The 15,417-nt window shown below is 37.3% G+C and overlaps 1 protein-coding gene across 2 annotated transcripts; it reads right to left on the bottom strand.

Moving 5' to 3' along the window:
• Positions 1-2,410: 2,410 nt before the first annotated feature.
• LOC130806478 (protein RER1B-like) lies at positions 2,411-13,874 on the bottom strand. 2 transcript variants are annotated; one of them, XM_057671588.1, is made up of 4 exons: positions 13,735-13,874; positions 13,162-13,526; positions 2,828-3,008; positions 2,411-2,740 (listed from the first exon to the last, which is right to left on the bottom strand). In XM_057671588.1, exons 2-4 carry the CDS (start codon positions 13,503-13,505, stop codon positions 2,687-2,689), a joined length of 579 nt encoding a protein of 192 aa, XP_057527571.1. In that variant the 5' UTR covers positions 13,506-13,526; positions 13,735-13,874; the 3' UTR covers positions 2,411-2,686. The 2 variants fall into 2 exon arrangements, with proteins under 2 accessions (XP_057527571.1, XP_057527570.1); XM_057671587.1 differs by having other exon boundaries at positions 13,162-13,874.
• Between the last annotated feature and the right edge of the window lie 1,543 nt (positions 13,875-15,417).

Here is a 15,417-nt window from a genome sequence, read left to right as displayed (position 1 = left end):
TGGGGAGGGAAAGACGACGGCAACTCATACCCATAAAGTAGAGCGCGACCAAAGGAGTCCCCCGGCTCGAGGAAGATAAAGAGATGTGATTACACGTGCAAGATAACTTAAAGGCCTATAAAAAGTAGAACCACTACAAAAGAAAACAAAGAACTAATAAAAAGGAAATAATAAACCTGAATTGTGGATTACTTATTTACTTAATAGCAAAATTATTACTATCTTTGTATTTTCAATCAAATTTATAAATAAGGTATTTTTTTTTAATTGCCCATTTTTGGTGATGGTAGATGTAGGTATGAAGTCCTATCCTAGGTAGTGTGTAGGTGATCAGTTTTATTAGTAAAACTAAGGTTAGATTTGAATCGTACGATTTTACGATTCTTGTAAATGAATTTAAATTTGCTTTATAACTAGTTCTTGGAAATAATTTTTCATTTTAAAAATACAAAATTATGATATAAATTTAATTTCATTTTAAAGTATACAACTATAATCGTTAAGATGTAGAATCGCGTTATGATTTTATCACTCAAAATTTTATTCCAATGATGATCATAAGATCCTACCAACATTGCGATTCTACTCACAATCTGAATTGCTCGCTAACTTTTTTATCATAAAATCGTATCACAGTTTTAACAACAATGAATTACACCTATCCACCCACTCACTTCTTGCTAGGGATGACAATGGGTCGGACTCGGCTCAGATTATATATATTTGGACTTTGCTCCAGATAATAGTCGAACTTTTTTTTTCAGTCCACCTCCATTCGAAGTCAGATTATGGATACTTCAAGATTGCCCCGACTCGAACTCTCGGACCTCCAATGGAGTCGGATGCGGAATTGGATTATTATTAAACTTTATCGTTGTGATATTGTACTAATGATTTTAAAGCATACAAAATCAACAAAAAAAAATTTTCAAATATAATTTAACAAAGAAATATGCACTTTGAATTCAAGTTTAACAAGAGAAATAGTCCTACTATCACAATTTAGCAAATTTTTCTCGCATTTTGATTTGTCGTATGTTATTTCTCTTGATCTAATTTGTCGTATTTTGATTGATTAATCTAAATAAAGATACCAAGTTCATTCTAATTACAATTAGTATTAGATAAAGCTTGAATTAGTCACGTCTAGAGTTTTAAAGGAAAAAAAATATTAGGATAAAGGTCAAATTCAAAGTCAGATGTCCTTCGGAGTCGAAGTCGGGTCGGAGTGTCGGATTTTTATTAAGGCCAACTCCGATCCGTCACTAACTCAGACTCGAATTGGGCTATTTTTCTCGGATCGAGTCGGACTAAGGTCAGATTCGGACTGAATTGTCATCCCTACTTCTTGCCTACTCCTCATACCCACAATATTACTTCATAGAGGTAATGTATACATATACAAAATATATAAAATATTGATATAAATATCTTTAAATAAAACATTATGTATATAAGTTGAAAAACAAACATTATGAATATAAATTGATGACTTTCTTAAATAAAACATTCGGTGAGATTTCTTTTTTCTTCTAACTATATACAGTCTTACGTTATATCGTTTGTGTTGATGTTACACTCAATGTACTATGTCTCATTCTAGCTTAATTTGAAATCTCGTAACTCTAACTCTTGTTTTATCATTTCAACTTATCATTTAATTCATAAATCCAAATTGCTCTCAGGCATATTCACAAAACAAGAGTGATTTTTTATGGAATTTGCAATACGAATAAAAGGATTTTTATCAAGATGCTACAACAAACTTGAAACATCGTACATAAAATAATTGCAGCTAACTATAACGAAAATTTGAAATGAATAAGATTAATTATACAAAAAAACACAAAATAAGAGCAAAATCAATTTATTTTCAAATGTTAGCGCCTAAATCCCAAATCTGAGGTATGAGTCTATTCGCACTTACTAACTGCGAACAAATGGTTTGTTTCAAAAAAAAAAGCCAAAGAAGGTGTTTACATTTACTAACTGCGAACAGAGTTGTTGATTTGTTTTCGACCAAATCACCTGTTCGTAGTTAGTAAGTGCGAACAGATTTGTCCCTAAATACAGCAGATCCTTTCTAAGTGCGAACAAAGGAGTTTGGTCAAACATAGTCAACCTCCTGTTCGCGGGAAATTGACCCTGTTTGACCAGGTTTTTCTTTGTTCGCACTTAGTAAGTGAAAACAGCTTAGTTGACTTTTTTTGACCAGTTTACCTCTATTCGCAGTTACTAACTACGAACAACACCAAACCTAAACTCTTGGGCCGAAGGCGCTTACATTTAGAAATAAGTTAATTTTACTCTTATTTTGTGTTTTTTTTTTTATAATTAACCTTATCCATTTTAAATTTTCAACTATAATGGTGTTCTAAGCAATTTGAGATCATATAAGGGTGTATTCAAAGAGTAAAGAAACAAAGATTAAAAAATTGAATATGGATGTGCCTTGCAAAAATGCTTCGAAATTTGAATACAAGACGAAATCAAGAAAAACAAGGCCATCGTCCACACTACGCAAGAACAAGTACTCCGACAAATTAGCAACCAGATACCGTATACTTTAAAAGCGCAAATTAATAAAGATATATATTTGGTCGAAATCTCCAAAATGTTGCCACTTCTTTCTTTACTTTAAAAGAATTGATCGTTTACTTCTCAAATGCCTACGATGCTTGATTATTCAGTCAGCACGAGAACCACTGGTAGGAGCACCGGATTTCTTCCCTCCATATTTCTATGTCGGAACAATTTTAAGATAATACAATAATCAGAAGATAAGATCGAGAAAAAGATCATTAAAACACCGAAGAAAAAGCATTACCTGTTTTCCGACGTTGAAAGGAACATATCTGTGCTTGATCATGTGTCCTATTTGGCGCTTCATGGTGAGAACGAACAATACAATCCAGTAACAAAGCAATATTGGCCAAAATACAGGAACGTCAAATACAGAGAAGAAAGTCATTACAAACGCTATACAGAACGCCTTAGTAATGGAGTGCCTGCAAAGACAACTTTGAAGTTAAATCCTTCCACAGGTACACGTGCAGACAGATGGTAATTTTCATTCATTACACTAGGAACTGATATATTGGTTCATGTAGCCGACACAATCTTTTAGGATTAAGTTGTCGTTATTGTTGTACACTTGGAAAGCATATACGATTAGTGTGAACATTGAAGAACTTTCCTATATTAGCACCCATACGCCAAGGTTCTTGCAACATCCAAACCCCAAGTCAATAGAAGAGCGCCAATTTTGAGTATACTATGCCCGTAAGTCTCTCAATCATTGCTATTTAAAACGAACTAGCAAATAAAACGCCACTCACCTAGTCTCCTGAACTAAAAACTCTTAGAGTGTGTTCTAGAACCTTATTGGAAGTTTATTTATGTACACATTCTGGACCTACTTCACACTAGCAAAACACCTTCACAAGGGATCACCATGTTTGAGATGATTGCAAAAACCACAGGATAAATCTACCTACTCATTCAACTACTAAATCATCAATATGTCAATAAAATGATCCACAACCTATATTACTCGAATTCTTCATTTTACTTTACGTACCCGTGTCCGACCTTGATGCTCGGACATTGGTATGACAATTACACGCTTCATTTTAGGTGTAAAATTGAATATTTAGACGTATCCGACCCTTGGACATGTACCTGTATTCAGTACTCGAGTCTAAGTAACATAGCAAGTTAACACATCATATCATCCCATTCCCAGGAATTCACAGTCCAGTTTCCAATCTAGAATAAAGCCATATACTTGATGAGAAACGTCCACATACTTGATGAAAAGGTGAAAAGTTTGAAGTATGATGCTGCAATTATATGTCCTCAAGGAATAAATTACAAAGAAAGCCAGCAACAGCCGTATAGTCCTTTTCTTGCAAGAGACAAAGCTGATCCTTTCAAGAGTATTAACTAACACCTATGCATCTTAAGTATGTCAATTCCCCAGAAGAACTTAGAGATAAAGACGCCTGTAAAAACATTTTCCCCAACCCTTTCTCCAATCAAATATCAATTTGTCTGATATAATAGACTAAAAGTTGCTTTAGACCATAGTTACATGGAACGTGGAACGTAGCCACATTCCGCAATCCTGGAACGTCCGTCCCCAATAACCACGAAACCGCGACCCAAATCGCTCAACGTGACGTCTTGGTTTAAAAGACCTTTTTTAAAAGGTCTTTTGGCCTTTATTTAGAAATTAAAGAAAAAAATGTAGAAAAAAACGAGATGAAAACTAGAAATCTAAAAAAGATCCACTCGAAAATAATTTCTTAAAGCAAAATATTCATTTTAATACAATTTTGTTTTCAAATATATATTTTATACATAATGTATCTTGTACCCAATCCTTCCTGAGTCAATCTAGGTTGCATTCCGTGTTCCCGTTCCCGTTCCCCGTTCCAAACCGAATGCCGTTCCAGGTAACAATGCTTTATACAGAAGCCAGCAGGAGTTAGATACTTAGATGAACAACTCTAAATGTTCACGACTCATAAAATGTGCACCAAAAGTATGTATAATCATCAATCAATTGGTCGTCCAACAACAAAAAGCCTCAAGACAGAACAGAAACAAAATAGCAACTACGCAAATTCAAGCACTTTTTACCATGACATATCTAAAGTTGGTAGAACATTGTATTCCCTCCCATTCAAAGCAAATGTCCCAATTCCATTTTAGGCCAAATGGCCAACTAACCCCAATTGTCCCATTTCTATTTGAAGTAATGATTTTTGACACATGTGGATACCTTTCTGTTGTGGTCCCTCCTTAATTTGTACATATATACTTGTTTATGATGGTCTCCTCCTCAATTTTTACATGTGAAAACCTTTTTATTGTGGCCCCCTCTTTAGTTGTAGATGTAAACACCTTTTTATTGTAGTCTTTTCCTTGCCTTAGTACTTAAGCAAATTCCATATGGGACATTTGCTCTGAATTAAAGAGTATAAGATAGCACAACAAAGAAAGAGTAAATGAGCACAAAGCCACAAAGGAGATTTGAAGTTTCAAAATCTCACATGTCCGCAATGAACATACATTAAACTTATAAAACTTCCACCAATATCAAATAAGTACTATATACTTCTTAAAGCTCTTAAATGATTTTCAACAAACTAAGCATACCAATATAATTTCTGAACTCCCAATCTAGAAATATGGAAGTAGAACAACGCCTACAAACAGCTTTTACATTACCATTATTAGATAAACTCCTCAACAAGATTCTCGAGATATGAGCATCAATATGTCACTTCCTTTAGGAACCAATTCTCAAAAAAAAAATCTCTACCAACCCCTCTCTCATCAACAACCGCCAATATTGACAAATGAAACTACATGTCCCCTCAATGTTCCACAACAACAGAAGCTATAAAACATTACCAACAAGTAAACCCTTCTTTTCTCCTGTTCTCTTACTCTCTCCTAAAAAACAAGAGCAAATCCTTCTAATTCCTTTTCTTTATCCATCTCAAAGAAAACAACATTTATTTATCTAATTGAAAAATAAAATCCCAAAAAACAATAGCAAAAAATGTACAAGGCATTAAAAACACAAGAATGGGACGCAAAAAATGAAAGACGCAACGAAGAGCAAAATGCAAAACACACAAGTGCAAGGCTCAAAAATGTGCAAAAAGAGCCTAATGCGCGTAGACTAAAAAAGTGATTTTCCTAGCACGACACCTCCCTTGGAGACACACGTGAGGCACGCTTATTTCAATCAAGACCAACAAATCCTTCACTAGCATAGTCCCACCAGCCTCTCAAATCTATCGAAATCGCTTTTTACATTCTTGCTATGCTACATCATGCTACATTCTCACTATATTACCAAGATACATCTAGAATTGTTGTGCATAAGTACAGTTTAGAAGATATGACACACAAATATAACTATGCTTGTCCGCCAAGAGTATTAAAGCAAAACACAGCTTCCAAATTACTTTTACATGACTGGTTAACTTTCACTACCAACACTTCTTCAACAATCACCAATTTCAACACTCAACAGCTACATAGTAGGACTAGTGGCAATAAGAATTAATCTTCAACCTTAGATCCTAGGTTCAAGTATAGCTACCAACAGCACAACAATCACCAATGTCGAGAAAAACAGATAGGCGCAATGTCACAGTTAAACCACAAAAACTATTTTTAAAGCTACTAAAATAACTTTGAAAAATGATTTAACTCCACAGGGGAAAAAAATAAAAATACAAATATTCTAAGGGGTGTTTGGTATAAAGAATAGAAACGAAATGGAAACAAAAGAAAGATAAGAAAGGAAAATAGAAACAGTAAATGTTGTTATAGCTTAGATTCAATAGACATATAATGGACACAAATAAGGCTTTTATTATTTCCAGTGACTGGTTTATGCTTATTCCAATAGTTCTCAACACTTTGCTCACAGTCAACACCTCTTCCCAATCATAGATTCAACCATTCCTCATAATCACCAACATTGTCACCATAAGTCCATAAACCACATAATTTCTAGCTTTTCCGATTTCTTTTTTTAGAAAAGACAAAATAGAAAGGAAAAGAAAACAAAGCAATATCCTTATATCATCTCTTTTTTCCAGCCATTTTCATTTCCCATGAAGCTTTTCTTATTTTAGAGGAGAGAGAAAACCTAATTTTCAATAAAAAATTTCTCAAAATCTTAACTAATTAAAGACTAGAAAAACTTCAACAAATTAACAGTTTGGAAGCCTAACTTCTCAATAAAGCTGAATTTCACAATTTTAAGAACAATATGTTGCCAAGCACATAACCTTCGATCCTATAAAAGACATTGATGGATTAGTAATTAATTCCTTGTTCAGGTCTTCACAATCGGGTCGATGAGGTTAATTGAGGTGATGAAGGAAATTAACAGGGGAGTTTGTTTTGTTAAGAGGTGAAAAAGTTTTTTATTAACGCATAGTTTCAAGCGGAAACAAATCAAGAGAATCTATTATGTTTTGGAAATGGATATCGATTAGAACTAATATAAACAAACACCAGGTAAGGGGTTGCGAAAAGAAAAATCAATTCCAACTCTTACTTTCTAGAAATCAAACAGGACCTAAACGTTGTTCTCCAAGAAACAATTGGTACTACATTAATCAAACTACCTCATCTCCTAGCAATTAACACCCATTATGTTATGCCTTTACTGAGCAGGCTGGGACAGATCAATGGTACAGACAAATAACGAGCACCAGAATCAGTAATATGCAAAGTACAGAAAGAGAAAAAAGAAAGAAGACGAAGAAGAACGTGAACAAGAAGAGAGAGAATAGAATGCTTGTATTATGTAAGTAGGGCAGTGTACCCCCTGAGCTCTTAGAGTGGCTCAGTAACTCCCATAGCAAATTGTAGTACAAGCATAATGAAATCTATTCCCTATTACAGCTTATATACTATTGTGCCATCTTCTAGAATTCTTACAGCTCATCATAACAGAATTATTCCTTTTGTAACCACCTAGCACATTCTTACTACTTCTTGCTCCTTCAATCCTTCTGGAATAAACTTGTGTAATTGTGGGCTTGTATGGGCCATGATCCATGACAATACCCACCCCAATAACACGCACCTTATCCTTAAGGTGGAAATCAGAAATATATGGGCAATGGTTGTATACGGTTCCCAAGTGGCATCAGATGGTGGTAGGCCTTGCCATTTGATGAGCACTTGATATGAGAAGGGTCCCGAGGGTCAGCACGTATGCCTACCAATTGTTCAGGATCTGCTACCAACTCCAAGGAAGAAGAGAGTTGTTTTGGAATAGGTATTGGATTGAAGGCGGTCCCTTTGGCACGTTTCAACTGAGAAACATGAAAGACGGGATGGATTTTGTTATGAGCAAGAAACTGTAGCTTGTAAGCAGCAGCTCCAATTTGTTGTAATACCATGAAGGGACCATAGACGGGATGGATTGTTTCCGATATGGTTGTAATTTGAGAAACACCAAATCCCCTTCAACAAAGGACTCATGACGACGCTTAGTGTCTGCCCATTTCTTCATTCGATGTTGGGCCTTAATGAAATGAAAACGGAGGTCGTCCATAATAGCATCTCGATCACGCAAGAGGGTGTCTAGGCTATCAACGGGTGTGGTATTGGTTCCCATACGAAACAAGGATGAAGGATAGCAACCATAAAGTGCTCGGTAAGGGGACATATTGATAGACATGTGGGGTGAGGTATTATAGCAGTATTCCGCCCATTGTAACCACTTAGCCCATTCCTTCAGTTGCCCATTGATAAAACAACGGAGACAGGTTTCAAGAGCTAGTTTAACAATCTCAGTTTGGCCATCGGTTTGGGGATGGTAAGCTGAACTCCTCAACAACGTCGTACCTTGTAAGCAAAACAGCTCATGCCAAAAAATACTCATGAATACCTTATCACGATCAGAGATAATAGGGCCCAGGAACCCATGAAGACGCACGATTTCTTTGATGAAAAGGGCAGCCACGGTTTTTGCTATAAACGAGTGTTTGAGTCGCGAAAAATGAGCATACTTGGAGAGGCGATTGACCACAACAAGCACAATATCAAACCCCCCGGACTTGGGTAGGGTAAGGCCTCTACGAAGTCCATTGTAATGTTTTCCCAAACCTGAGTGGGGATGGGTAATGGTTGTAGGAGACCTTGTGGCTGCTGATGGGACGCCTTCTGCGTCTGACATGTGTGGCAGGCTTGAACATATTAAGTCACCCTTTTGCGCATAGCAACCCAATACCAATCTTCTAGTAAAGCGCAAGTAGGTTTTAAATTCCCCGTTCTGGCCCCCCACTGCAGAATCATGAAATTCAAACAAGAGCTTGGGAATTAGAGAAGATCGAGAAGGAATTACCATGCGTCCCTTGTACAGAAGTTGTTCTTGCTGTAAGTAAAAACCAGCTATGGGTGTCCCCTTTTGCTTAATATTAGAACGGAGTAGTGCAAGGTCCGAGTCAGCCTCGATTTCTTTGCGAAGGTTATCCTAATCAATCGCCCACGATGTCATCAATGTTGTTAAGTAACTGACAGCCAAACAAGGGTGTCGAGAGAATGCATCAGTTGCCCCATTTGTGCTTCCCGGTTTGTACTTGATTTCAAAGTCATAACCCAACAATTTATATGCCCATTTTTGGTATTCAGTGCCGATTTCCCGCTGCTCCATGATAAACTTGAGGCTTTTTTGATCGGTCCAAATGAAAAAATGGCGGCCAATCAAGTAGCGACGCCATTTTTGAACGGCCAAAACAATGGCCATGAGCTCCTTTTCATAAATGGATTTAGCTTGGCCTCGAACACCCAAGGCTTTGCTAAAGTAAGCGATGGGGTGTTGACTTTGCGAAAGAACAACACCCAAACCTTTTCCTGAAGCGTCGGCTTCCACCACGAAAGGCAAATGGAAATTTGGTATTCCCAATACCGGGGTAGCAAGTAAGGCTTCCTTGAGGGCTATGAATGCAGCTTCAGCTTCGTCATTCCAATTGAAATTATCCTTTCGGAGTTGATGGGTGAGTCGGGCAGCAATGTGGGCATATTTATGAATGAACCACCGATAGTAACCCGTTAAGCCCAAAACCGCGCAATTCCTTCAATGATTTCGGAGAAGTCCATGCCACCATGGCCTGAATTTTATCGGGATCAACAGCGATTCCTTTGGCCGAGACAATGTGACCCAAGTAAGCCACCTCACTTTAACCAAAACAACACTTTTTCTCATTAGCATAAAGTTATTGTTCCTTCAACACCTCAAGGACAGTAGCTAGATGTCGAAGGTGTTCTTCCCAGGATGAACTATAAACAAGTATATTATCAAAGAATACAAGCACAAATCGCCGGAGAAAAGGTTTGAATACCTCATTCATTAACGCTTGAAATGTGGCGGGAGCATTAGTAAATCCGAACGGCATCACCAAAAACTCGTAATGGCCTTCGTGGGTACGAAACGTCGTTTTGGGCACATCCGATTGCTTTACCCGTATCTGATGGTAACTGGACTTAAGATCCATTTTGGAGAAAATAGTGGCACCATGTAACTTATCAAGGAGTTCCTCTATAACCGGAATTGGATACTTGTCGGCCACCGTTTCCTTATTTAATTCTCGGTAGTCGATACAAAATCGCCATGACCCATCCTTCTTCACTAATAACACTAGGCTCAAGAAAGGACTTAAAGAAGGCTGAATTATTCCAGCTTGTAACATATCAGCAATTAGACGCTCAATTTCCTCCTTTTGAACTTGGGGATACCTATACGGCCGTACGCTTACTGGATTGTTGCCTTCCTTCAAGATAATCTGGTGTAGGCGAATTCACAAGGGTGGGCCCTGCTAGCATATGAAAAACCGACTAAAATTGGTCCAACACCTTTCGGAGATCTTCCTTGCATTCGGGTGGAACTAATTGGGCGGATGGACTGTTATCGGCTTGTACGGCGGTAAGCTCCACTAACATACCCCTTTTCCCCTTTTAACGGTTTTCATCATAGCCTTTAACGAAATCTGAGAACGGTCCAAGGCTGGGTCCCGTCGTAAAATCACCTTGGCCCCTTTCCACACAAACTGCATGAGAGGTATTTTCCAATTGGTGGCGATAGTCCCCAATTTCGCCAACCATTCAAGGCCCAATATGATGTCCGAATGCCCCAATTCCAGTGGTAAAAAATTTTCTATTATGCGTAATGCCCCTAAGTCCAGCTACACCTCCACCACCTTACAAACCCCAATTCCTTTTCGTATTTCACCCATCCCCAACGTTACATGAAATTCCTTCGTCAACTCCGTAGGTAGGTTGAGGGTGGTTACCGTATTTAGTGAAATGAAATTGTTGGTGGCTCCGAGATCGATCATCACTATCACCGAACTTCCATGATCTTTCCTCCCAATTTCATTATTTTGGGTTGTTGATTCCACCACGAAATTAAGGGAAATGCTCATCGGAATTAAGGTTGTGTCATCGTTTTCTTCCTCGATATTTTCGCCCAATTCGTCTTCCTCTCCCACGATAAGCACACTGAGCTCTTTCCGTCGGCAAACATGCCCAATTCGCCATTTTTCGTCACATCGGAAGCACATCCCCCGTTCCTTTTGTTCCTAAAATTCTTTGTCTGAGAGTCGCCTAGTGTTGTCATGGGTGGTTGTTTTTTTGTTACTGGGAAAGTTTGGATAAGGATTGTGTTTTGGGTTATCTTTGTGGACTATATAGGCATGGTTAGAGTTATGGTTATTTTGGACATTTGTGGGTTTGGGGTTAATTTGGTAATTTCTGGTATGGTTATAACTCCCTCCACTACCTCCAAGGCCGTATTCCACCAGTAAATTCTCCTCCACTCTTAGTGCCATCTCTAAAGCTTCCTCCATGGTTACTGGGTCTAGCACCTTCACCTCACTCCCAACCTTCCTCTCCAGTCCCCGTATGAAGTGGGCTATCAAACATTCCTCGCTCATCTCCTCTTCGATAATGGAAGCTAGCTGGATGAATTTCTTTTCATACTCCACATCCGTTCCATCCTGACTCACCGTCAACCATTGTTCGATCAAGGATCCGCCACGTCTTCCCCTAAATCGCCTGAACATCGTCCTCCTTATATTCCTCCACATTGTGATCGGTTGCCACTTATTCCTCCACTGAAACCAATGAAGGGCATCACCTTCTAAACCCACCACTGCCATCTCAAGTTTATCAACCTCTGAGAGATTGAGGTATTCATGACATCGTTCCATTTTAGCGACCCAGCCATCTGGATCATCGCCGGAGAACACGGGGAACTCCAGATGCCGGCTCTTCCAATTGGCCAACTCGCCTGTGGACTGGTGGTTGATCCTTCTCTGTATTGAGTTGGGTACTTCAAAACCTCCCCCTTCCACAAACAACTGAGAGTATCTGGATATTACATCCTCTCGTTCCATGCTTGTCCCAGATCTTCCATTGAATTTTTTAAGTTCCGCCATCACCATCATCAGGGAGTTCTTCATCTCTTCCTGATTTTTGGTAAATTCTGCTTTATTTTTGTTCTATTCCGCTGCTATTTTGGACCGTGACTCTTCGAACTGCCGCATCATTTCCGCCATTCGATTATCCAAGGTGGATTGGAGCTCCGGTATTGACGCCTGTAATTCTTGAACAGTTTCCTCCAAACTATCTAGTCGAGTGCCTTGAATGGGTGCCATCAGGATCTTTGCTTTGATACCATTGTTATGCCTTTACTGAGTAGGCTGGTACAAATCAATGGTACAGACAAAATAACGAGCACCGGAATCAATAATATGCAAAGTACAGAAAGAGAAAGAAGAAAGAAGAAGAAGAGGAGAGAGAATAAAATGCTTGTATTATGTAAGTAGGGCAGTGTACCCCCTAAGCTCTTAGAGTGGCTGAGTAACTCCCATAGTGTACTACTACACTCCAAATTGTACTACAAGCATAATGAAATCTATTACCTATCACAGCTTATATACTATTGTACCATCTTCAAGAATTCTTACAGCTCATCATAACAGAAATATTCCTTTTGTAACCACTTAGCACATTCTTACTGCTTCTTGCTCCTCCTGGAATAAACTTGTGTAATTGTGGGCTTGAGTGGGCCATGATCCATGACACATTACCAATAAGTTTTTCACATTATGAGAAGGATACACTGGCTATGATGATGACCAATAAGTTCTTCACAAGCACAGTCCCACCAATATTTTAACGCAAGGAAAACCACTCAAATTATTTCTATGTTACACAGACTCATCTAGGAATGTAGACACGCATAGGAATGCTAAGATCCAAAACGCAATAATATAGTCAAAAAATGTTTCTCAAACTAATTTACAGGATCCTGGAGTCGCGTCATATTCGTATAAAAGTATCACAGCATTCTCAAACCCCAAAATACAGTGCTAATCCAATATACAACACAAACAATATTAACAAACCAAAAAAACGATTAATTCAAATCATGCAGCCTAAATCCCATATTCAAAATTCCCAAATCTAAACAAGTATGAGAAAACTCAACAAATAAAAAAATACAAAAAATTAGAAAGTACCAAAACTTAATCACTGATTAAAAATTTAATCAATCAATGAAAATGAAACAAAAAAAATAAATAAATATAAATATAAATATAAATAAAAAGTTACCAGAACTTAAACTCAGGAAGCCTGCGAATAAAGGGCTTGAACTCATCAGAACCTTTAGTGGGTAAAACAGGTCCATCAGAAACTTCAACCTCAGGATCAACCAAAGGAGATAAAAACCCAATAAGCAGATTCAAGATGTAGATCCCAAGAGCATAAGTAATGACGTAAAACCCTTCAACAAAATAAACCCTTGATGCATAAATCAAGGCAAGAATTCCTGTTCCAACCCATCTAGGAATTGCATGTGGAGTTGTTTTATCCAAGTAATACTGATAAATTCTAGAAAATTCATGAAATTTCTTGCTAATTGGAGTTTCTGTTGATGACCCACCTAAGCCTTCCATTCAAAATCCTAGATTTAATATCTGCCCACCCAAAAAATCATACAAATTATAGAAATTTTGGTTGAAACAGTTTTTAAAAAAATACAATTTTGAGATGTGGGTTTTGTTGATTAGTGGATGAAATAGGAAAATTGTGATCTAGGTATCTTGTTCACGAAAGAAAGATGAGTTCTTAATTTTATTTTATTTTTTTCCAATGATAATAATTAAAGATAAAAGTTTGATTTACCTTTGGAGATTATGTATACAAAATTGAATGAAGCTTTGGAAATGGCGTTTGAAGGTAGACCAACAATAGTGATGGCCTGATAGAGAAATGCGATGTTCTTCTTCACGAAGCTGAAAGGTCGTAGATAAATTTGACATTGAGGATGCTTCTACTAGTACTCTGTTTATTTACCTTTTTTTTTATTATTATTTGTTTTCACCCTTTTAATTAGACAAATTCATTATTAACATCGTTAGATTTGGTTCCACGACTTTAGAGTTTGTGTTCGGCTCCACACTTTTTAGACTAGATTCGATTTGTAGACCCTTTTCAATCTATTTTTTAGAAAAAAAAAAACTTATATGTGTATTTAATTGTTTGATTTAGAACTTTATTATATTTTAGAATATTACATAATTTGAACTTTGTCGGTTCATGTAATATGAAATATGGTCGTCGTATCAATACTATAAAAATTGAAAGACTTAATAATTCTTTGGTTTTAAGAAATTGAATGTTGGTCATCATCATCATCATCGTACCCAGTGTATCCCGGCTCGAGATTGATCTTCGGAATAATAGGTTCCTACAACAAACAAAAGAGAGTGAAATTGAATCCGCTAGCTTATATCTTACGATACAAGCTTGATTCTTAATCATAAAATTAAAAATACGTAAAATACATATAAATAAAATAAAAATCAAAATAACTAGATAAAAAAACAAGTAAAAGATTGATATGCAAAAGGCAAAGGCAAAAACAAGAACTCCAACTGGTAAGCGAGAGGGTATTAGTAGTCAAAGACATGTATAAGGTGCCTCCAACAACCCTTATCCCTGGTCAAGTCCTCAACGAGGTTTAGGTCATGCAAGTCATTTTTTATTTGTTCCTTTGACGTTCTCGACTTCTCTTACCCTCCACTATGATACTTTCAATCCTCCTCACGGGGGCGTCAAAAGTCTTTCCCTATACATGCCCAAACAATCTCAATCTATTTTCACGCATCTTTTCAAAAATAGGGGCAACCCTTAATTTCTCTCTGAACTCCTGGTTCCAAATTTCATTCATCATTATGTTATCACACATCCACCTCAGCATACGCATTTCTGCAACTTTCATCTTATGTTCAAAAGTCTTCTTTACAGGTCAACATTCTGTCCCATACATCAAAGCAAACCTGATTGCAACTCCGTATAATTTACCTTTTAACCTACTTGAAAACTTCCAATCACATAGCAACCTGGTGGTTGCTCACCACTTGAACCAACCCGCTTGTATTTGACTTGAGCCAACCCGCTTGTATTTGATGAGAAACATCTCCATCATTTTCCTCATTACTCTAAATATCAATCCCAAATACCTGAACTTTTTCGTACTTGTAACAACTTCTTCACCAATGGTCACCTCTGGCTCCCCTATCCGTGATGCCATACTAAAGTCGCATCACAAATATTTTGCCTTTATATACGACTTATGCGCAACCCTCTACCTTCCCCTCATTTCTTCCAATTTATGATTAACTTCCTTCTTAGTTTTTGCTACCAACATGATATCATCAACAAATAACATACACTATGGTACAATCTCCCATATCAATTTAGAAATCTCTTTCATAATGACCGTAAAAATGAAAGGGCTTAGCACCGATTCTTGATATAGGCCTACCTTATCTAGAAAAGACTTTGTTATCTCCGCCGGTGTTT

Source organism: Amaranthus tricolor, chromosome 2, assembly GCF_026212465.1.
Source record: "Amaranthus tricolor cultivar Red isolate AtriRed21 chromosome 2, ASM2621246v1, whole genome shotgun sequence".
NCBI lineage: Eukaryota > Viridiplantae > Streptophyta > Magnoliopsida > Caryophyllales > Amaranthaceae > Amaranthus > Amaranthus tricolor.
This window is presented reverse-complemented; position numbering and strand designations above follow the sequence as displayed.